The 22,632-nt window shown below is 41.5% G+C and overlaps 4 protein-coding genes and 3 non-coding genes across 7 annotated transcripts; 6 read left to right on the top strand and 1 right to left on the bottom strand.

Annotated features, from left to right (window-relative positions):
* Positions 1 to 3,258: 3,258 nt before the first annotated feature.
* LOC108936183 (heat shock cognate 71 kDa protein) lies at positions 3,259 to 7,918 on the top strand. Its single transcript, XM_018755353.2, has 9 exons — positions 3,259 to 3,348; positions 4,628 to 4,837; positions 5,040 to 5,245; positions 5,376 to 5,528; positions 5,730 to 6,285; positions 6,491 to 6,693; positions 6,911 to 7,109; positions 7,194 to 7,426; positions 7,536 to 7,918. Exons 2-9 carry the CDS (start codon positions 4,633 to 4,635, stop codon positions 7,719 to 7,721), a joined length of 1,941 nt encoding a protein of 646 aa, XP_018610869.1. The 5' UTR covers positions 3,259 to 3,348; positions 4,628 to 4,632; the 3' UTR covers positions 7,722 to 7,918.
* LOC114910451 (small nucleolar RNA SNORD14) lies at positions 5,570 to 5,666 on the top strand. Its single transcript, XR_003797643.1, has one exon. It is a non-coding gene; the product is annotated as a small nucleolar RNA SNORD14 (small nucleolar RNA).
* Positions 6,327 to 6,423, top strand: LOC114910462 (small nucleolar RNA SNORD14). The gene has a single exon (XR_003797654.1). It is a non-coding gene; the product is annotated as a small nucleolar RNA SNORD14 (small nucleolar RNA).
* On the top strand, positions 6,742 to 6,838 carry LOC114910463 (small nucleolar RNA SNORD14). Its single transcript, XR_003797655.1, has one exon. It is a non-coding gene; the product is annotated as a small nucleolar RNA SNORD14 (small nucleolar RNA).
* A 1,763-nt stretch (positions 7,919 to 9,681) lies between the features above and the next one.
* Positions 9,682 to 17,854, top strand: zpr1 (ZPR1 zinc finger). The gene is made up of 14 exons (XM_018755136.2): positions 9,682 to 9,952; positions 11,199 to 11,360; positions 11,640 to 11,730; positions 11,970 to 12,040; positions 12,863 to 12,949; positions 14,807 to 14,929; positions 15,223 to 15,288; positions 15,369 to 15,435; positions 15,544 to 15,614; positions 15,763 to 15,852; positions 16,167 to 16,277; positions 16,517 to 16,606; positions 16,880 to 16,945; positions 17,087 to 17,854. The coding sequence occupies exons 1-14, from the start codon at positions 9,827 to 9,829 to the stop codon at positions 17,216 to 17,218; spliced, it is 1,353 nt and encodes a 450-aa protein (XP_018610652.2). The 5' UTR covers positions 9,682 to 9,826; the 3' UTR covers positions 17,219 to 17,854.
* A 786-nt stretch (positions 17,855 to 18,640) lies between these two features.
* On the bottom strand, positions 18,641 to 19,689 carry h2ax1 (H2A.X variant histone family member 1). Its single transcript, XM_018755132.1, has one exon. The coding sequence runs from the start codon at positions 19,594 to 19,596 to the stop codon at positions 19,210 to 19,212; it is 387 nt and encodes a 128-aa protein (XP_018610648.1). The 5' UTR covers positions 19,597 to 19,689; the 3' UTR covers positions 18,641 to 19,209.
* Positions 19,690 to 19,865: 176 nt separating this feature from the next.
* Positions 19,866 to 20,862, top strand: hist2h2l (histone 2, H2, like). The gene is made up of 2 exons (XM_029250994.1): positions 19,866 to 20,660; positions 20,699 to 20,862. Exon 1 carries the CDS (start codon positions 19,967 to 19,969, stop codon positions 20,345 to 20,347), a length of 381 nt encoding a protein of 126 aa, XP_029106827.1. The 5' UTR covers positions 19,866 to 19,966; the 3' UTR covers positions 20,348 to 20,660; positions 20,699 to 20,862.
* The last annotated feature ends 1,770 nt before the right edge of the window (positions 20,863 to 22,632 follow it).

Below are 22,632 nucleotides of genomic sequence, written 5' to 3'. Positions count from 1 at the left end.
CAAGCAATTTCAATGCCTTTCTAAAATGATCTACATAGCTGAGAAAATCATCACAGATCCTCAAACAAGCCACACTACTGCCACCTGCTGTGTAATGAACATGTTACTTCTTTGTTCAAAAACAAAAGCAGAAATCTACTGAAATTCTCAATACATATACAAAACCAAAGGGGGTGCAGTGGCGCAGTGGGTTGGACTAGGGTTCTGCTCTCCAGTGGGTCTGGGGTTCGAGTCCCACTTGGGGTGTCTTGCGACGGACTGGCGTCGCGTCCTGGGTGTGTCCCCTCCCCCTCCGGCCTTACGCCCTGTGTTGCCGGGTAGGCTCCTGTTCCCCGTGACCCCGTATGGGGCATGCAGTTCTGAAAATGTGTGTGTATACAAAACCAATAAAACTTACCATCCGTTCATTTCCAATGTCCTTATTAAACCCAGAGTTAAGGTTAAGTAGGGTAAATAAAACTTTGTAGCACGGCTGGGTAACATCCATCCACGTGTCCATCCATTAAAAAAAAACACTCCAGAAACAGGTTGTCCGGAGCCTATCTCGGAAGCATAGAGCGTGAGGCAGGGTACACTGATGGCAGTGCAATCACATACACTCATTCCCTCATATACCCACACTACAGGCAATTTGGATTCACCAAACCCACGTGCAACCTTCATTCAGACTCACACTTGAACCCACTGTGAGGCCTGTTATCACTGACCTTTCTTTATCTTACACCTTTTATCTTAAGAATCGCACAATATTTGTACACCATCATCTTTTTGTGTTAGGGGGTGCAGTACAATGAAACACAGCTACAGTGGCTCGTGAAAATATATACCCTATTCACAAAACGGGCTTATTATTTGGGAGAATGGCATTTTTGCCTGTTACACAGTTACTTTCACTGCAGGTATTTTATTCTGTACAACAGCTTGACTGCAGTGGTGCAGTGGGTTGGACCGAGTCCTGCTCTCCGGTGGGTCTGGGGCTCGAGTCCTGCTCGGGGTGCCTTGCGATGGACTGGCGTCCCATCCTGGGTCTCTCTCCAGCCTTACGCTCTCTGTTGCCGGGTTAGGCTCCTGCTCCCCGCGACCCTGTATGGGACAATGGCATGACCACTTACATCGGTGTTTTGGGACACACCTTGTGTCTCAAATCCAAAGGTTTACCTGGACTTCTCTAGGGATCGGATGGATACAGATCTTCCCTCAAGTATGTTATTAACGCGATCATACTTTCCCCACCACAAAAACCAACTGCAGAATTGCTTCCTCACTGACAGTCTATCACAACTGATAACAGCAACAATTGTTTTCTTAAAAAAAAAAAAAAATTAGCTGACACGTTTCTCAAAAGCACGTTAGTTGATGACCGATGTAAAGCTATTCAATATTATTTAACCCATACAGCAATTATTTTTATATTAAGTACCAAGGCTTGAGGGTCCCACAGGGATCCGAACCCTGTTCCCTTCATCGGAAGCCTCTAGGCCCTACATCCTTTATTACTAAACTTTAAAAATAAGAACATGTAAACATTAACTCAATCATTTAAATTATACAAGGTAGAGCCTTAATCTCAATGTCAAGTGAAGGTCGGGTAGCGTCGAGCGTTCCTTAGCAACACTGAGAAGCGCCCCTAACAGCATGGCGTCCGCGCGCGTTGCAGAGAAAAAGACGCAGTGAACTTGTGAAATTTCAAAAAATATCATAATCATTGATGACCCAAATTATCTTTCAGGCTGTAGCCTGTCTCGCGCCGTATGCTTTCTGGATAGACAGATATGCAGACTGCCGCCACACTGGACAAGCGGGTTATTAATAATGCATGATGACTGAATACGAGAAGTGAGAAAAAAACATTTGTGCTACAGATATATCGGTGTTATTGCCGTGGATAAGAATACATTTTATTTCGGTAATTTTAATTAATTGTAGATGACATACCCCGCAAAGAAAAAAAATGACCATTCGAACGATTCAGTAAATCGAATAAATATTTTCATTTCTGGAGGGGGGCAGCTGGTGGCGTTGTGTTTAGTTTCATGAAAGCAGACAGACTGTACTTATACAATATCATTTGGACACTAACGACGTGAGTTGTTGGAGTTTTTTTAATTTTTTTTATTTAATAATCTTCAGTATTGACACATACATGATTCGCGCTAATCAGGTAGTCGGAACCAATACTTGCAGGCAATACGCGTGGCCCTTAGTGAAATGAATCTATGACCACAAAACATGAATTGCTTTAATAGTATACAGTCATAGCCGTGTAAAACCATGTGAAATGTCCAATAAATATTGTTACGTTTCTGCAGGATTTACACAGCCATATTCACCATAAGCCAGCCAGTCACCCAGCATCATCATGACGTGATGTAACCTGAGAAGCATTACCGGGAAGGTGGTGCCGGCGTGGAGCAGTTTCCATTCTATTTCCCTTAATATTTCATCACTACTAATGCATATACTACGCAAAAATAATCATGTTAATCTGAAGCAAGTGAAGTGTATTCTGTAAATTTAAAAAATCATCGTGTAGCTCGATTAATTTGGCGCTTTAAAGTTTAAATACGGAGGCTAAATGAGTTGCGTGAATGTTATGTGGACAATGAGTAAGCAATCCAGTATCCGTATAGTTATTAAAATGAATTTACTGTAAATTCATAAATGAATTAATGGAAAAAAATAACAAAATACAAAAATTACAAAATATTTGGTTTTCTGACATCGAAAGGTGAGATGAGCACAGTTCAAATGAGTTGCTGATTTCACTCAGTGCAGACTTTTTTCCATATAAGTGATTAGTATGATACCAGTAATGGTAGGAAAATAATAGTGTTTTTACTTTGTCTTTCACCATATTTAATTTAATCTAGAAGTAATTACTCTTCAAGGAAGAATGTTCTTGAAGACTCCAGTTTAATTCAAGGATGTTTCAGTGACCGAACAATCTGGAACACCGTTTTACTATTTCGGTCCTAATCTTGCCTCAATCAGACGTATTTCCGGGAGGTTTACGCAAAAGAACATGGTGCCTCGTGACCAATAAGATTACAACGCAGTGAGCCAGTAGCCCCCCCGTGCATGACGTCACAACGCTAAAACATGTTTTTAATTGGCCAGACAGTAGACCTCCCCTAGAAGCATGGTGAAAGATGATTGGCAAAGAAGGTCACTGGCCAATTGAAAGACGGTCATCTGGAATGCGTGGAATATAATTGCTTTAGGGCGCGGGTGTGGGGGGGGCCTGGATGCGGCTATATGAACTTATCTTTTGCTAGACCTCGATCTCAGTACGCGAAGTGGGGACTGTAGACGGTTTGTCGTGGTCTGACCTCCGAACAGCACTTAAAGGTAAAAAAAAAAAAAAAAAAAAAAAAAAAAAAAATGCCGTGGTTTAAAAGTGGGTACTTCGTATCGTAGCCAGTTAATATTTTTCTTTCAGATTTCTAGGTTCATTTACATTCGTACAAATTAATTACATTTGTAACTGGATACAGTTGGTTAAACTCAGTTATTGATAATATTGAGTAAATCATATCATGGATGGATGAGTTTTTGTGGGACAGCAGTACTGTTCTCATGAGCGGGATATAGTCTATATTTTTTTTGTCTTTAAATCATGTATGACTCAGAAAGGTTACATTCTAACGGGCTTCATGTCGATTGTTTTAAACCTAATCATGCTGGCCTAAAAAAGCTGTGTTACAACGCAGGACTGTGCCGGCTTGTGCTGCTGCAGAAACGTGCCGGGGAGGGGTAACCAGACACGTGCGCGCACGAGGATGACCGCGAATTATCACTGTATAGTCATTGTTAATGCATGCGCTCCACGAAAACCGAGCTGTGTGTCAAATTTCGGTAATAATAGAACTGAGATCAATAAGATCGTCAGACTACTGACATGTAGTGAGAGAATGGTATTCGAATAATTGTTTCCCGATCAAAATAGACTAAGGTTTTATTCCACCATTTTTTTTTCTAATTTTTCAAATGCGTCTCCGGAGTCATGTTGCCCGGTGGCGCGAGATGCCCTTGGAAAGCTGCAGTCGCAGTGTGAACCACGTGGTGAACCACGTGGTCACGAGGAGCTGAGAGGAGAGCAGGGTCCTCTGGGACTGCAGAACCTTATCCGTTACCTCGTCACGTGTGGGGTTTCCTACTAGCTTGCCATTTATTTTATTGGGATCAATTTTTTTTCTTAAATCTGAGGCATTCAGCCTAAATTGACAGAACACCATGCATCCATCCATTCATTTTCATTAACCACTTGTCCTGGTAAGGGAGGGGGGAGGTCTGGAGCCTATCCTGGCATTACTTGGTGCAACGCGGGGGGGGGGGGGGGGTTTACAATGCTCACACACTTGCACATCAACTGAAGTAAGAATGCCATGCTGTATAAATGAGTGTGTAATTGATTTAACCTCCTCCAGATAAAGATTCTGTGTAATGTGAAAAGTATTAATGTTTTTGAAATGTAAATTAAATCAAGCTGTAGTTGTATTGGGATTTACATGAGGATTTGCATTAAACTGCTACATCAAAATTGGAAATCTTTTTAAAATTAAGTAATTGTACAAAAGATTGTTCCATGCAGGAAGACTTAGCTTCTTTCTGACTTTGCTTGGTACAGGAACAATGTCAAAGGGAGCTGCAGTTGGTATTGATCTGGGGACCACCTATTCCTGTGTGGGTGTTTTCCAACATGGCAAAGTGGAGATCATTGCCAATGACCAGGGCAACAGGACCACACCCAGCTATGTTGCATTCACGGATAGTGAACGTTTGATCGGGGATGCAGCAAAAAATCAGGTTGCAATGAACCCAACTAACACGGTGTTTGGTAAGTACACCATAACGTGCACGCTACTTAAAAAAAGCATCTTCCACCTTAAGGTGAATCCTTGTTCAGTTTCTACGCTTGGTCAGTTAAGTGGTGAAATGTTTTTGTCTAGTTGCCCAGGGATGTACTGATCTCACTAAATATGAGGACAGTGGGCGTTTTGAAATTTTCTTGAGCCTAACTTTGATACTGACATTAACAGATGCCAAGCGTTTAATTGGGAGAAGGTTTGACGATCCAGTCGTTCAGTCCGACATGAAGCATTGGCCATTTAATGTCATTAGTGACAATGGACGCCCCAAAGTAGAGGTTGAATACAAAGGAGAGACTAAGAACTTCTACCCTGAGGAGATTTCGTCTATGGTTTTGATGAAGATGAAGGAAATTGCTGAAGCATATCTGGGGAAAGTAAGTTTCATTAATTGCTCATTTCAGTTTTAAATCTGAAGATGGGAACCTTAGGCCACCCCTTTTTACCTTGATTTAATGTGCACCAAAAAATTCATTCCTGACTTCTCTATGCCTTTTTTTAATACAGCCTGTTACAAATGCTGTTATAACAGTACCAGCCTACTTCAATGACTCCCAGCGCCAAGCCACCAAGGATGCTGGTACAATTTCTGGGCTAAATGTACTACGAATAATTAATGAACCAACTGCTGCTGCCATTGCATACGGCTTGGATAAAAAGGTAAGATGAATCTAGTGAGATCACATGTTTCATGCAAATATTCGCAATGATGAAGTACATTCCTAAGTCATTCGTAGTTTCCACCAGAGGTTGAGAAACCAAAGATGGCCCAAGTACCTTCCTTGGATGTCTGAGCGACATTTTTCTGAAGACTGCATTTTGTGTGTCGCTTCAAAAAATTAACTTGTTTAAATTTTACAGGTTGGTTCTGAAAGGAATGTCCTCATCTTTGATCTTGGTGGTGGCACTTTTGATGTCTCCATCTTGACCATTGAAGATGGAATCTTTGAAGTGAAGTCCACTGCTGGAGACACTCACCTGGGTGGTGAAGACTTCGACAACCGCATGGTCAACCATTTCATCGCGGAGTTCAAACGCAAGTACAAGAAGGACATCAGCGACAACAAGAGAGCTGTTCGCCGTCTCCGCACGGCCTGCGAGAGGGCCAAACGTACCCTGTCCTCCAGCACTCAGGCCAGTATTGAAATCGACTCCCTGTACGAGGGCATCGACTTCTACACCTCCATCACCAGAGCTCGTTTTGAGGAGCTGAATGCCGACCTGTTCCGTGGCACTCTGGACCCAGTGGAGAAGTCTCTTCGCGATGCAAAGATGGACAAGGCCCAGATCCACGACATCGTCCTGGTTGGGGGTTCTACCCGTATCCCCAAAATCCAGAAGCTGCTCCAAGACTTCTTCAACGGGAAGGAGCTCAATAAGAGCATCAACCCCGATGAGGCCGTTGCCTACGGAGCAGGTAAAGCGCCGCAAGATCTTGTATGCCTGGAAGTATGGGTTTCGCTGTGATGAAGTAGATTCCTAAGTCATTCGTAGTTTCCACCAGAGGTTGAAAGACCAAAGAGGGCTCAAGTACCTTCCTTGGATGTCTGAGCGAGTCATTGTGTCTTGTTAGAACTTGTATTTCTGGCAAAAGTGACTCAATCCTTTTTCTGTCTTGACAGCTGTCCAGGCTGCCATCCTGTCTGGTGACAAGTCTGAGAATGTCCAGGACCTGCTTCTGCTGGATGTCACCCCACTGTCCCTGGGAATTGAGACCGCGGGTGGTGTTATGACTGCTCTGATCAAACGCAACACCACCATTCCTACAAAGCAGACCCAGACCTTCACAACCTACTCGGACAATCAACCTGGTGTGCTGATCCAGGTAAGCGCAAGAGGGTTTTGGTGCAGTACCGGAACAGGTTGTAGCTGCTTGCTGTGATGAAGTAGATTCCTAAGTCATTCGTAGTTTCCACCAGAGGTTGAAAGACCAAAGATGGCCCAAGTACCTTCCTTGGATGTCTGAGCGAGCATTTAGTGGCAAGCGGTCGTCTTTCCGGTATTGAGTGCAATTGTGGATGAGAATCTTGTGATTCCTGTAGGTATATGAGGGTGAGCGTGCCATGACCAAGGACAATAACTTGCTGGGCAAGTTTGAGCTGACTGGCATTCCACCTGCTCCCCGTGGAGTGCCCCAGATTGAGGTGACCTTTGACATTGATGCCAATGGAATCTTAAATGTGTCTGCTGTTGACAAGAGCACTGGAAAGGAAAACAAGATCACAATCACTAATGATAAGGGTAAAGAGCAAGCAGTTTCCACTCTTACTTAACATTTTTAAAGCTATTGTTTTGCATTTTTAAAATGTACCCTTTTCTGAACAGGTCGTCTCAGCAAGGAGGACATTGAGCGCATGGTCCAAGATGCTGAGAAATACAAGGCAGAAGATGATGTTCAGCGTGAGAAAGTGTCTTCTAAAAACTCTCTGGAGTCATATGCTTTCAATATGAAATCTACTGTAGAAGATGAGAAGCTACAGGGGAAGATCAGTGACGAGGACAAAAAGAAGATCTTAGAGAAGTGCAATGAGGTCATAAACTGGCTGGATAAGAATCAGGTATGGGGGGGGGGAATGTTGGAACCAAATGGCAAATAGGAATACATTCCAGTGATATGTCCAAACTTTTGAACTTTGGATTTTTTTTTTTTTTTTTTTTCCTCTCTAGACTGCAGAAAAAGAGGAATATGAGCATCAGCAGCAGGAGCTGGAAAAGGTGTGCAATCCCATTATCACCAAGCTGTACCAGAGTGCTGGAAGCATGCCAGGTGGAATGCCTGGGGGCTTCCCAGGGGCTGGTGCTGCCCCATCCGGTGGTGGGTCCTCAGGACCAACTATTGAGGAAGTAGACTGAGCAGACTGAAGTTTACTAAAATTGTTACCCAACCCCTCAAAAGGGCCCAATGTGACCAGTTGACACTGGTCATTGGCTAATTTTACATGTAATAGCTGCTATGTTTGGGGAAAAAAAAAAACTTGAAAATATGTACTGTATTACTGTTAAAACTAGTGTTTAAGTCCTTGTCATTAAAGATGTCATATCAAACCTAATCCTATTGTGTGGCTTTCTGCTGTGAACATGTTCAGCACATCTTTCTGGGGGTATTGTAAGTAAATGATTGCTCTACATACAGGTGTGTATAAACAAGATGTATATCAGTGTAATCTCTGCATGATCTGAATCTGAGAAGTAAGTCAGATTAGTCTTGCCTGGTAAGACCATTAGCAAATCTACAGGATAGAGTTGTCAAGTTTCCAGAGATACTTGACTAACACTAGGGTGTTCCACTGATGTATGGATGAGTGGCCTACTCTAAGTAGTGTATCTTGCTGTGTAAGTCACCTTGGTGAATAAGGTGCGTGGGCTGGCAACACCAGAGTTTATTGGAAGCTGCTTTGGAGAAAAGGATCTGCTAAATAAATGTAAATTATTGGAGGACTGCAAAGGTGTATGTCTGTACTAATTATACCCCTAAATACAGATGACATTCCCCATGTTTTTACTGATCACTGATGCTCAAAACACCAGCCACAAGTTGTAAACTTTACATGCTATCTGAATCAATGCAGTCCCACCCCTTTTGTTTTTTTGTTCCCCCCTGATTTTAGATGTAGCTTGGCAGTTATTCACTTTGTTGAATTCAAAAATCTTGTACAAACTGTGTGCTACATTTTTATGGCCCTTGTCCATAAAAGGTTTTTTTTTTTTTTTTTTTTTTAAAGCTTGGAATTAATCATGTTGATCATCCCTGGAAATGTCCTGAGGCTGAGCATAAAGAAATCAGTTAACGGCATTGAATGGGAGAGTAGGGGAGATGGCATTCTGTATTTCCAGTAATTTTACACATTTTGATCTTACTGTATGAACCTAATGGGGGGGCGCAGTGGGTTGGATAGGTTCCTGCTCTCCGGTGGGTCTGGGGTTCGAGTCCCGCTTGGGGTGCCTTACGACGGACTGGTGTCCCGTCCTGGGTGTGTCCCCTCCCCCGCCAGCCTTATGCCCCGTGCTGCCGGGTTAGGCTCCAGTTCCCCGCGACCCCGTATGGGACAAGTGGTTCAGAAACTGTGTGTGTGTGTGAATGAACCTAGCTGCAATGGACTGGTGTACCTTCTAGCCTGCACCGACAGATTCTGGGATAGGCTCTGGACTGCTGTGACCCTGAGCACAATGTGATTCACAAAAGTGATCCAAGTTTATGATGTTAAAATAAGTGTTGCACTGCAGTATACTGGCAATTGCATCAAGAGATTAGCCTTCCCTGTGTTGTATGCTTTGAAGAGAGGCTGCAGACACTGAACCTGCAGTGGACAAGTGGTTATTGATAATGGGGGGGGGGGGGGGGGGGCAGATGGTACTGAGTATTTGTCATTTATAGCCAACCTCTGACAAATTTATAAGACCTAACCCATATACCTTTAATAAATGAAGGGACATGCATATTATTATTTAGCTTTTTATGATTGCATCTTAGTGGTAAAAGTAACTTTGGAGTTATGAACAAGTTGATTTACAAACAGACTTCTGGTCCCAGTTGAATTGTGTAAGTTCAGGACCCAGTTTGTTTTACACAGAAGGCTCATGGTTAGTTTCTTCAAATATCAGATGACTAGCAGTGTAATGGAACATAAGACAGTTAATAAAATCATGAAGTTACTCTGATACATAATTCATAACAATGAGTGACACGATATCAATACGTTCTCAGGTTCCTTTGTAGCAGTTGTCGGAGTCGCAGAAGCACACTGCCTCTCGGAACTACATTACCCATAGTGCACCTGCGGAAACCACCAATAACTTCTGGTGTAAAGGGGAATCGCGTGGATTTTTCTAGTAACGTGGTGCAAGCTCGAGTGACAGGGGAAGAGTTACAGCTGTATAGCAGTCGGAATTTATAGAAACACAAGAAATATCCCGACCTTTCATTTAATTTACGAGTTGCGCAAATCCGGTAGAGCACCATGTCTGTGATAGAGGAGGAAGGCGTCCGCGGCGGAAAAGGAGTTTTTAGGGAGATTTGCGCGGAAGACGACGTCGATCTTCAACCTACGGAGATTGAGAGTTTATGTATGAACTGCTACAAAAATGTGAGTGATCACATTCATATTCGGTCCTGAAAGACTGCACCACTGAATGACGGGGTAACCGGCATCAAGCAAGCCAACTGGCTAGTCAATAAGTAATGAGGAGGTATAGCTGCCTTGATGAGAAAACCTGCTCCTGCTGGTACTTCGTGGCTGGTACGAGTCAGAAGACACATTGTAGCTATAGTATAGCTGTCTGCATTCGATGTGCTTTTTTATACTTATATATAAGCTTTGTTGTCAGTGAGGTATTAGGATACGTATATAATTATATACGATATGATATGTATCTGCCATCTTTGACCATAGTGATTTCTAAAGCAAGGTATTGTATTGTCAGTTTAGGGTAAGAAACTTCAGTTAGTTCAGAGCCCTAAGCAGAACCTCACCTGTTAGCCCACACACACACTCACTCTTTCCTTTGGAAGGAGCTTCTACAGCAAAAGAAGTGCATTCAGTAACGTAGAGCTTTAGATACAAAGACATTATTATGGAAGTAGAACTTGTTTATGACCACTGTTTTGTTTGCACACATTACTCAAGTGGCTGGCTGTAGCAGTGAAATACTAACAGCAAAATGTGTAGGGAGAAAAAAGTGGCACATGGAGACTAATTTATAAATGTGTTAGGAGGTGTGAAAGAGATGCTTTTTGCAACCCAGCAGTTTTGAGGAAGACACAGATTTTGTTCTACCACATCAGGGAGAAAACTTAAGGGTAGGCTGGCTTTTTATTTTGGACACTTGATGAGTGGGGCAGGTAGGTGGACAGAAGTGGAGGAGCACTTCCTGCTGGGTGTAACAAATGATTAGATCGTTCAGATTTTGGATTGGTGATCCTATTTCGAGCATAACCCGTCTTGATGCAGAAAGTCACAGGAAGCCAGTGGAGAAAAGAGGTGAGGAGAAACATGGGAATGCTTTGGTTGGTCAAGAAACAACTCACATTTTGGCATTCTGGATTATCTGTAGAGGTTGGATAGCAGAGGGCAGAAGACCAGGTAGGAGGGTGGTTCAGTAGTCCAGGTGGGAAATCACTTTGACCTGGGTTTGGCGCTATGTAGAATGTGTTGAGATAAAGGTCGATCCTGTGGGTGTTGGGTGGGATCTGCAGGACCAGCTAATGGCGTCGGTGTGTTGAGAGAAGCAGAAGATGGATTAGAGCGTTACTCCAAGGCTCTTGACTAATGACATGGATTAACGAGACGTTCAATTTATGTATTTATGACTTGTCATTCCTTTGCTTTGCAGGGGAGCACACGCCTGTTGTTGACCAAGATTCCATTCTTCAAGGAGATCATCATCAGCTCTTTCACGTGTCCTCACTGTAATTGGTCCAATACTGAAGTCCAGTCTGCTGGTCGTATTCAGGAGCAGGGCGTCACATATACCCTTAAAGTCAGGTCCAAACAGGTATTCTTGGTACACTTTCCATGTTCTAAGAATTGCTTTGGAACACTTTTTTTAACTTATGTCGTTTTATCATGTCTTCATTTGTGCTTTGAGAAAATAATCGTTGCATTTCTGAATGTTATTCATTTACGAAATGTTACGGATTCATTAAATTCCTTTTAAAAAAAAAAAAAAAAAATCCAGAAACTTTTAAATGTGCAATGGTGTGAGTGGTTTCATCTTTTTTTACATTTTTTACCACTCTGAGATCTTAACCTGCGGTATTCTTTGCATGTTTAGGATTTGAATCGTGAAGTTGTTAAGGCAGATTGTGCGACTACCACAATTCCAGAGCTGGATTTTGAAATTCCAGCCTACACACAAAAAGGCTGTAAGTGTCCTCAAAACTCCCGAGGTTTAAATGTTTCGTTTGCATCGCTGTTTGTTGTGTGGTGTGCATTCCAAAAAATACAGATTTCAGTCAGCAGCAGTTACAAGTCCATTATTTTAGAAAATGTATGCATCAGGTAGTTTGAAATTTTCTTGCAGCAGATGACTGCTGTGACTGAGGGAACACTGCGGAAGTTTGAAGCCAGGTAGAAATGCCATTTTCTTTCTTTCCCTAACCAGCACTTTCTACAGTCGAAGGCCTTATTGACAGAGCAGTGGCAGGTTTGGAGCAGGACCAACCAGTAAGGCAGGTAGGAACCGCTCGCCACAGGGCAGCACTGAAGAACTGAGTACAGGACTAAGTTTTGGACCTTGACTCACATTTTGGTGCTAGACTTGAGCAGAACTGTTTTCCAACCTTAATAGATGCTTTATACTGTACAATGCAGTTTGTCTTTGTAACAAAAATCTGTGGTATCAAAGTACATCTTTTATTCCAAATATATATATATTATATATAGATTTTTTTTTTGGTAAAAGAAAAAATCATTGTGTTCAATGCCCCGAGTGCTATATTTCTTGGATAGATTCCTGACCATTGCAACCTTGCTTTAAGGCAAGCGATTTCTGATAATGGATGGGTAAATGAGTATTAATAAATATAGTTATTAATTTCTGTTTTGTAGAAACAGTGAACATTTAAGTGAGTTCTTGAATAATGAATATCTGTAAATCGCTGTTATCTTATTTGCATAAGGTTATTTTTTCAGACTTTTCCACTTTCTACGACTTGTGAGGATGTTTTAATGAGGGTGGATTCTTTGGAGTCTTATCAGTAAAAGCTTCTTTCTCTAGTTTATATGTTATTTTTGTGTGTGTGTTGTCAGCTTTGCGGTTTAGACAAAAGATGCCTGTGCCCGTACCACTGTTTTGTTCATTTTATTGTCAGACTTAAATCATATTGTATAGTGGAGAAAGTTATTTTTATTGCAGATTTAAAGATGAGAATACTGGTGATTTGGACATGAAGTGCAGTCGCTTGTTCTCGAGGGTTAGTGATTTATGTACAGTAGTGCCATATCATCAGTGCCTGGTCGTTGCCATGTCATTTTAATGTGTCATTTTCTCTTTAGGCAACAGATCCTGAAGTTGCTGCAAAAATTGATGAATTTATGCAGAAGCTGAAGAAGTTGAAGGATGTTGAGAATGAATTTACTTTGGTGAGTAAAACCAAAGGCAGTTTTCATACATACCACAACATGGTAAATACCTAAATGTAATCAAGTTTAACACATGTACATTTCCATAATTTCTTCCTATGCACATGGAAAATCACTCTCTCTCACACACACACACACACACACACATACATATATATATATATTGTATGAAGCCGCTTGTCCCAAGTGGGGTCGTGGTGAGCCGGAGCTTAACCCAGCAACACAGGGTGCAGGGCTGGAGGGGGCGGGACGCCAGTCCGTTGCAAGGCACCCCAAGCAGGACTCGAACCCCAGACCCACCAGAGAGCAGGCCCTGGCCGAACCCACCACGCCACTGTGCCCCCCACATGGAAAATCAGCATGCACATTTAAGTATTGACTTAAGTTTGAGTTTTCCAGTGCAGTGCCCTCATCTTTTGCTTTACAGACAATTTGTTCAGTGAATTCCTGTTGTGAGGGCATTGACTTACCATTATTTCTTATGGGAAATATATCATTGGTTCCTGGACAGAAAATATGTCACCTAAAATTTATTTAAGAACGAAAATGAGTTTTCATTTTTTTTTTAATAAATGTATGACAATGACAAAACCAACACAATTTGTAGAATTTGTAACAAAGTACTACTTTTAACTTCACCTTTGATATTATGTTTTCCTTCACTCACCCAGTATTAAACTTTTGTTCAGTGAAGGTTCACTATGATCTTGGTTCTACCCTGGTGACATGATATACTGGACTGACTTTTTATTATAAGCAATTTTCAAGAAATTTCCCAGGAACTCTGACTTAAAGCTCAAAACATGCAAATGAATTGCTGTTAGAGGCTCTATGTAGTGTTACTAACAAACAATCTTCATTTCATTGTGAGACAGAAGCTTTTTTTACAATAGTATAAGGGTATCCATGTTATTAAAGCTGTTCATATGAGGAAGGAGGAGTGATTACACATAGTACATACAGCAGATGTTATTGTCAGTACTTGCCATCCCTCATCAGTCGCTAGTATTTTCCTTAATACCACCAATAAAAGTAAAGGTTCACACAACCTCAGCTCATCTCTTGCAAGAACACACATTTTCACTGTGTTTACAGGTTTGTAGTTTAGTATACCTCAGTATAATATAGTTTATAGTTAATGTTTACATTTACATGTATTCATTCAGCAGACACTTTTCTTCAAAGCGACATCTCAGAGAAATACGATTTGTGTATTACCTTAGGAGAAAGGGAGCCATAGTTGCAGATGTGTGATTCTTAAGTACAGTTGGTTTGTTTCCTTCATCATATGCACCAATATTCATCACACGAGTAGCTGCATAAAACTTTATCAGAGTATCAAGCATTATTTATAGTATAGTTTATAAGTAAGTATAGTATAGTTCTATAGCTTCTACAATTGACTATATAAATATATGCATGTAATTTCTCCCTGTATGTCACAAAAAGTCACATCAAGTAAAGCATTGGCAAGCAACTTGAAGTGGTATGAGAGCTGTATTTATGAATAAATACTAAATACTTGAAAGGGCAAAAAGTTTACTTGAAAGTTTGTCAGGGTCTGACTGTAAATGTAGCAAATATAGATGTAATAAATCTGACATTAGAAATTTATGTATTTCAGCCAGTTTTAAATGTTTCTGTACATCATAGCATTACAATGATCCTAAATAAATTGACTTTATATTGAACTATAACGATCATGATGTTTTTGATGCTTTAAGTCAGCAGAATCCAACACAGTGAGTTTATTAATTCGTAATGAAATATGTTCTTTGTAGCCGGGTAAGACTTTGATGATCATGCTGAAGTGTTGTATCAGAAACTGCTGGATCAGCAAATATTTCTGTTCTTCAGGTTATCAATGACCCATCTGGCAACAGTTTTGTGGAGAATCCATTTGCGCCCCAGAAAGACGAGGTGCTCACTGTGACCCAGTATAAGAGGACAGCAGAGCAGGATGCCCAGTTGGGGCTGAAGGTGACATGTCCTTTGTGACCAACAGCAGTTTTTAAGGATCCAGGTCCTCTGTGTCATACTTTTAAGATCTTTGGGAAGGTGCTAAATTAGATATTACTTACTGTGCTTCAAAACGTCTTTCAACAGTCCTAGACTATGAGGAAGACTTTCTTCATGGTTGAAAAGATTTTATTGTATCAATGAAGGAGGCCTCTGCTAAGGAGGCTAACTAAGGAGTCTTGTGACGAACTCTAGCTGGAGTACTATGTAAAGACCAGATTATTAATGTATGACTTCTTGCAATTTTCATGCAGGAAAATGAGACAAAGGAGGAAGAGGAAGAGACTCCTGGGAATGACATAGAAACCTTGAGGAATGAGGTGAATTTTCCTTTAATGTTGTTTCAGAAATAAAAAGTATTAGATTCAGAATGTTTTAACATACAGTTTATGTGCTGCAGGTTTTGGTGTTTAACACAAACTGTCCAGAATGCAATGCCCCGGCATCAACGAACATGAAGCTCGTGCGTATCCTTGACATAAGGTTGGTGTTCGGCTGTGTGAGATTTTCAGTGTGCTGTCAATTTGAATTTACTTTGAGTTCTGCTAGAGGTCTATTCCTTGACAATCCTTCAGAAATCCCACACTTCAAGGAGGTAATTATTATGGCAACCAACTGCGATAACTGCGGCCACCGGACAAACGAAGTAAGCTCTTTTCTCAAATCATTTCACAATAAACCCTTAACATTTATATTGCTCATATTTCGGAAAAGAAAGTTGTGGTTTAAGTCCAATATTGGAGCCTCCATTTGTACACGAGTGCTTTCTGTGAACAATGGAGTTGTCATTGTAGGTAAAATCAGGGGGAGCCACTGAAGAGCTGGGAACCAGGATAACGCTTCGTGTCACTGACCCCTCAGACATGTCCAGAGACCTGCTGAAGGTAACCTTTGCAAATAAAGGATGGCAAGAGACATCTGAAATCACAAACAGGAGACGTAACTAATAAATTGTAGCACTAATAAGGAAATATTTGAAATGCATGTGTCTCGGACCACACTAAAGATCAGTTATTTAAGCCATTGGCACATGCAGCAATGCTCTTCATGTTTTTGGTGACATTTACATTTATTTATTTAGCAGATGCCTTTCTCCAAAGTGATGTATGTGACAGAAAAAAATACGAGTGCATTACATCAACAGAAGGGAAACTGAAAAGTCATATTGATGGCGCTTTTGTTTCTGTTTGGACTGCAGTCAGAAACGTGCAGCGTCCTGATTCCAGAGCTGGAGTTTGAGCTCGGGATGGCAGCCCTCGGAGGGAAGTTTACCACGTTAGAAGGACTGCTTAAAGATATCAAAGAACTGGTAATTGATGTTTCATTTTGCCCTTACCAAAAAATGTCAGTCCAAGTCATTTCAGCTGCAGGAATTGTGCAACATACTGTTTAGCAAGATGGAAAAACATCTCATGGAAGTGTAGTGTTATCTTCAAAATTAAGATAATGCTTTTAAGGTTCTGCATATACGTAGCTGTGAAGCATCACTTTCTTTGCACACAACGTAGGTAATTGTGAAATACATGAAAACCTTTGGTATTATTCCAGATTGTATCGAAGAACCCCTTTACGTGTGGCGATAGCTCAACTCCAGAACGTGCTGAGAAATTGGAAATATTTGGAAAGAAGATTGACAAGGTAGGCAGTTGTTAGTAGGGCAAGGGACATAACATTTTACTTCTGTGCTTTTTGCAGTTTAATACTAAGGTTTTTACATTTATTCATTTAGCAGATGCTTTTCTCCAAATTTCAGATTTGAAATTTATTCAGATTTCTTTTTGAATAGTCAAGCTTCATTTGATTTTGACAAATTGTATATGTTAGGTATATCTCATGCATCTAATTTAGTGTTTAATGTATGTGAAATTGACAAATGGTCATTTTCAATGTGTTCTAATTCTGCAATTTTAGATTATTGCTGGAGAAATGGAAGCTCATATTATTCTTAATGATCCAGCTGGGAACAGCTACCTTCAGGTATATGCTCATACGCCAATACTAGACCAAGTGTAATTAAATTTTAAAAGGTTATTAAAGATAAAAATGTATTTAGGCATATTGGTGCACCATATTTCCTCAGAAGTGGATGTGGAAGCTTTTCTACCCTTTTCCTTTTAGAATGTATATGCTCCGGACCCTGATCCAGAGATGAAGATTGAGAAGTACAAACGGACCTTTGAACAGAATGATGATTTAGGTTTGAATGATATGAAAATTGAAGGCTACCGGGAGGACATCAGTGACTCGTAGCATGAGAATGAAGAAAAGTATTAGGGGTAGCATTGGACAATGAGTTTGAATATGCAAACAAAAAGTCCCTTTTTTCTTTTCATGATGTTATAAAATGTGCTATATCAACACAGCCAAAACTGTTACTATAGTACCTGCTGAAAAGCTATACTTTGAAAGGGATAAAAAATTATGTTCCTTTAAAAATTTGTGTATAAAAATGGGCTAAATACGTGATCGCGTCTGAACAGGAATCTTGCTATTGTAAATGCATTTTATGTAAGAATAATTTACAGAAACCATCATTAAAATTCTGCTGTGAATGAACAGGGAAGGGGTGACAGATCTGTAATATGATTTTAATTCATCTGGTCTACTGTCCCTCTTCTCGAAACAATAATGCCTTTAATTCCAATGGCTAGAAATACACTGCAGAACATAAAGGAGCTTGTGAGTATGCTTTGTGTTACAAAATTTACGATGAGAACTTGCTCGTTTTATTTTGTGTAGCTGAGTTTGAAAGTGCTGACAATACAAAACTGCCAGTTAATCAGTGGCTGATATTGTTTAATATGGTTTTGCAATGTTATATGGTCAGCTGAAATATGTTTCAATAAACTAAATGCTGTAATTGCCCATTTTCCTGTCTGGACATCTGAAATTACGGGGTGTGAAAAATGTTTTGGAAATACAACTTTTAATGCCACTTAAGATCTGGATATTTGGTCAGAATTGGTTAAGTCTAATAGGGCTGTTCAGGCACTTATTTAATACTACACTCCTGTATTGTGTAGTATGGAGTCAGTCACACCCCAATAGAATGACATTACAGGTAAATTTTACAAATAAGTGCCAATTGTGACTCCGTACTGCACAATACAGGAGTGTAGTATTAAATAACTTGATACTGCTGTAAACTGAAAGTGAAACACTTAACCTGTCAGAACTGCACAGTGCAACTCTGTCCCTATTAGGGCAGTGGGTCACTTTCATTTGAAATTAACATGAAGGGTCAAGAACAGTGCTCTTAAGCATGTTATACCCAGTTGTAATAAATTTAAGGTAGTGTAATTTTGCCTGTCTTTCTTACAGGCATATGCAATGAAATCATGATGGGAGATACCAATCCACTTTTGGATAATTCTAAGAAGTGGGGAGCCCCACTGGGGTGAAACCTCTTAGCAAGTACGCTACACCTGTAAGGTACCTAGCTTGGTGTTTCACACTGAGCAGGTAGCCACCTGGTTCTGGAAGGTTCTGAACTTCCGGCGCCTACTCGCCCTTCGTTATTGGCTCGAGATGCTGTACTAGTGCTATAATGAGCTCATCACCCAAACGCGATTCAGGCTGCAGTCTCCACCGCGCATGCGCGCTCCCCTCCTTTGTACGCCTCAGCGCAGAAGCTCGCTTCAAAATGGCCACATACAAGACAACATACAGTAATTGTTTTCTCTGCGTGCCGTGTTACGCCACATAACATTTATTAACGAAACAGTAACAACTGCCTTACTTTTTTTAAACAGAAATCATCAAGTGACAAGTGCCAGGACAAGACATTTTACATTTTCCACAAAGAAATGGCTGATACAAAGCATAAAACACTGCAGTTTTACAAAAACTCAACATTGCCATTGGTCCATAAACGAAAACAAATGTGTGGCGCCGTCGATCCCACCCTTTGGGATTACTGTTTCCTTGAAGTCTGTATGTATAGCACGGAGTCAGTTTTTGCAAGTCACGTTCTTCAAAAAAATCATGGTCACCTCCTCGGTGCGTGTTTACTCCATTAGTCTGTCCAAATAGAAATTATTTTTTTTTTTCCAACCACGAAAACGCGGCTGGTTGGTGAGGTCTAAATCGGGGAGAATCTTGCGTCTCTAGGCGACCGAAATCCAGAGACAATGTCACACCAGTAACCGTGAGGAGAAGCTCTTAAGGTACAAATGGGCGGCTCTGAAAAGAGCCTTTGAGTTGACGATGCTGTAGTAGTGCTGAATGAGCGCTCGACGCGGTTACTTGCTCTTTGCGGGCTTCTCCGTTTTCTTGGGCAGGAGGACGGCCTGAATGTTAGGCAAAACTCCACCTTGAGCGATAGTAACGCCGCCGAGAAGCTTGTTCAGCTCTTCATCATTGCGGACTGCGAGCTGAAGGTGGCGGGGGATGATCCTCGTTTTCTTGTTGTCTCTGGCCGCGTTGCCAGCCAATTCCAGGATCTCAGCGGTTAGATACTCGAGCACAGCGGCCAGATAGACAGGAGCGCCTGCGCCGACTCGCTCCGCATAGTTGCCTTTGCGCAACAGTCTGTGCACGCGACCAACTGGAAACTGGAGTCCTGCGCGGGAAGAGCGGGATTTGGCCTTCGCACGGGCTTTCCCCCCAGTTTTCCCTCTACCAGACATGCTGACAGTATTTTAGAAACAATACCCCGTCAAAACCGCGCACTACACCCGAAACTACCCAAGCAAGATGTTTTCTGTTATGTATTCCTACAGCGGTGGATTGGATTTTTATACTCAAAAGGCTATCCTGATTGGATTAAAGGAATACTATGCCTAGAACCAATAGTCATAACCACCCCTTTGACTGACAGCACAAGTGAGACCAATCAGAAAAGAGTACGTTCGCGTTTTAATTTGCATGGCGACACTATAAATAAGAGGACAGAAGGGTGGGGTTACGAGATTTCTAACATTACTGCTCGAAACGGCTGTCTGTGTTTGAGCGGCAGAAAATTTTAAACGAAATTAATCAAAAGAAAAAAAAAAAAAAATGCCAGAGCCGGCAAAATCCGCGCCCGCACCAAAGAAAGGATCCAAAAAGGCAGTGACGAAAACGCAGAAGAAAGGTGACAAAAAACGGCGCAAGACGAGGAAAGAGAGTTACGCGATCTATGTGTACAAAGTGCTGAAGCAGGTCCACCCCGACACGGGCATCTCCTCCAAAGCGATGGGCATCATGAATTCGTTTGTCAATGACATTTTCGAGCGCATCGCCGGCGAGGCGTCCCGCCTGGCGCACTACAACAAGCGCTCAACCATCACGAGCAGGGAGATCCAGACCGCCGTGCGCCTCCTGCTGCCGGGCGAACTGGCCAAGCACGCTGTGTCCGAGGGCACCAAGGCCGTCACCAAGTACACCAGCTCCAAGTGAAGCGTCCGAGCGTCTCCATTGATCTGAAGACGGAGGCGGCGGTCATCGGAAGCGTTCCGCCAATGTACTGTACTGTTGTCCGAGCGGGGGCCGCGGCCGCCCACCACGGGCGACCCGGCATTTCGCGAAGACCTCTTTCCCGCTCCCTGAAACTACTCAAAATGGACGCTCTCGGAATCGACGTTCTGCCTGTTGACTTGCGTGTACATTGACAATCGTCGAGTTTCTCAACTGACGAGCGCTTTCCGCTCCCATTTGCTGCATGAAGGTGTACCATTAACGTTATTGCCCCGCTCCTCAGAGAGAGAGAGAGAGAGAGAGAGAGAGAGAGAGAGAGAGAGAGAGAGAGAGGGATGGAGGGAGGGTAGGTTCGTGTCTCGTGCCTCGTGCTTTCTTTCCTTCCACTGCTTTGTGCGTAAATACGTGTCTGGTTTTAAGGAGGAGGAAAAAGGACGTTTTTAATCTTCCTATTGATAAGATGTTGCAAATAAAACAATAAAAGCCTAATTTTCAAAGCCCGGGTTTGCGTCCTTATTTGCCCGAGTGTGCAAAAAAAAAAAATCATGTACCTGTGGACCATAGTGCGGTTCTGCGCTTGTGTGGTCGTGTCCCGTTGAACACGTTCAGGAGCTGGTCCGTTCGGAACACCTACATCGAGTGTTTCTGGGCTGCTGACTCCTTCCCCGAGGAAGAAGTGAAGCACTTTTTCTACAGCATTCCACAAAGGCATTTCATCTTCGCTTCAGGTAATTAAAGGTGACGCGCAAGTGTGAAGAAGCAGCTGCAGAACCACTTGGGACACAAAGGCTCCTCTTGTTTGGACCCCACACAGAATCACCAGTTCTTATTGCACCTTGTCACATTTTACTGTGGTATGACTGGTCACCTGTTGTACTTGTGTTCCTAGATCATACACCCGCTGTGGCTTTATTTCCAGCTTTGCTGTGCAGTCAATGGACTTAAAGGCCCACTGTTTTTGGTAGCACATAAAGGCTGAAGTGAGACCCCAGTTAAGTTTTTTACAAACTTAAATTCAGGGTACAACTAAATAGGGTATTTATTCATGCAATTCTACATGAGGGTGTTAACACTTGTTGCTATGCAGTCAGGAATATGAGCTGTGACTAGCTGTGTACTGTACTCTATACCCTTTCCACGGCCTGTGGGCACTTCTTTCCCAGGTCCCCTTCGGAAGGTCTTCTGGTGGCTCTTCAAAAGTGTGGTTAAAAAAAAAAAAAAATCAGTGTCAATGCAAAAAATATTTCTGAGCTCTGGAAATGTTCACAGCTTTGAGCAAACCACAATTCTGTACATCTTCTCAAAGTAAATGTGGCAAAATCGCTGTCATTAAAATTCAGAACAAGTAGATCAGTCTAACCATTATTTAGCTGACATCTCTTCTGTGTGACTCAGAGTTTGTAAATGAGATTGTTTCATACAACTATTGATTCTTTATATAGCAGGGTATTATTGTATTAAGGGCAAGTACCTTGGTACTACAATATGAGCAGAGATTTATGTTCTTTGACAGCTCTAATCCCTATGCATTTCATGGGTTAATATAAAGACATCCTCAGATATTTATGGGTTAGGTCTTGTAAAAGCTATAATAAAAATATTTTCTGTAATGTCTGCAGAAATCTACAGAAGACATCAGCTCGCAACAATGAGGTCTCTTCAATGATCTGCAGTAGTGAAAAAGACTTGATTAGTTCTAAAGAAAATTAGGAAATTAAATGAGAAAAATTTAAAAGTAGTGTAAGAGAAATGTAACGGTGAAAGTATTTATTTTTTTTTTTTTACAAGTGGATTCAAGTAAATAAACCTTTACTCAAGTACAAATGACAGAGTAAATGTAACCCATTGTCTGCACTTCTGGAAATACTACACTTGCTGGTGTCTAAGTGAATGAAATAATGTCCAAGTTATGTGGACCAGAGTATCCTATTTCCAGGTGTGTTCCCTTGTAAAAATATTTGTTTATAAATTGTGATGAGTTTCACACCCTGACAGGAAACACTGGAAAGTAGTTGGACTTGAAGCACACATTGAAAGTTGGTCTGTAGTAATACCGTGGTGGTCCAGTTATACAAGACACAATTATAGTTTTATACCGTTGAAAACATATAACAGGGAGGATACGTGTGTTCGTGAAAGGTTCAAGCAAGTGTAATATACCCCCCAATATTTGTGTTGCACCATAATTAATATTTTTGGTCCTCCAGTAACTGACAAACTGCTACATCCCTTCTTGAAACTAGAACTGAATCTTTCCCTCTCTGGCA

The sequence above is a fragment of the Scleropages formosus genome, chromosome 4, assembly GCF_900964775.1.
Source record: "Scleropages formosus chromosome 4, fSclFor1.1, whole genome shotgun sequence".
Classification (NCBI taxonomy): domain Eukaryota; kingdom Metazoa; phylum Chordata; class Actinopteri; order Osteoglossiformes; family Osteoglossidae; genus Scleropages; species Scleropages formosus.
Note: the sequence above shows the minus strand (reverse complement) of the source record. Positions and strands in the feature narration are given on the sequence as shown.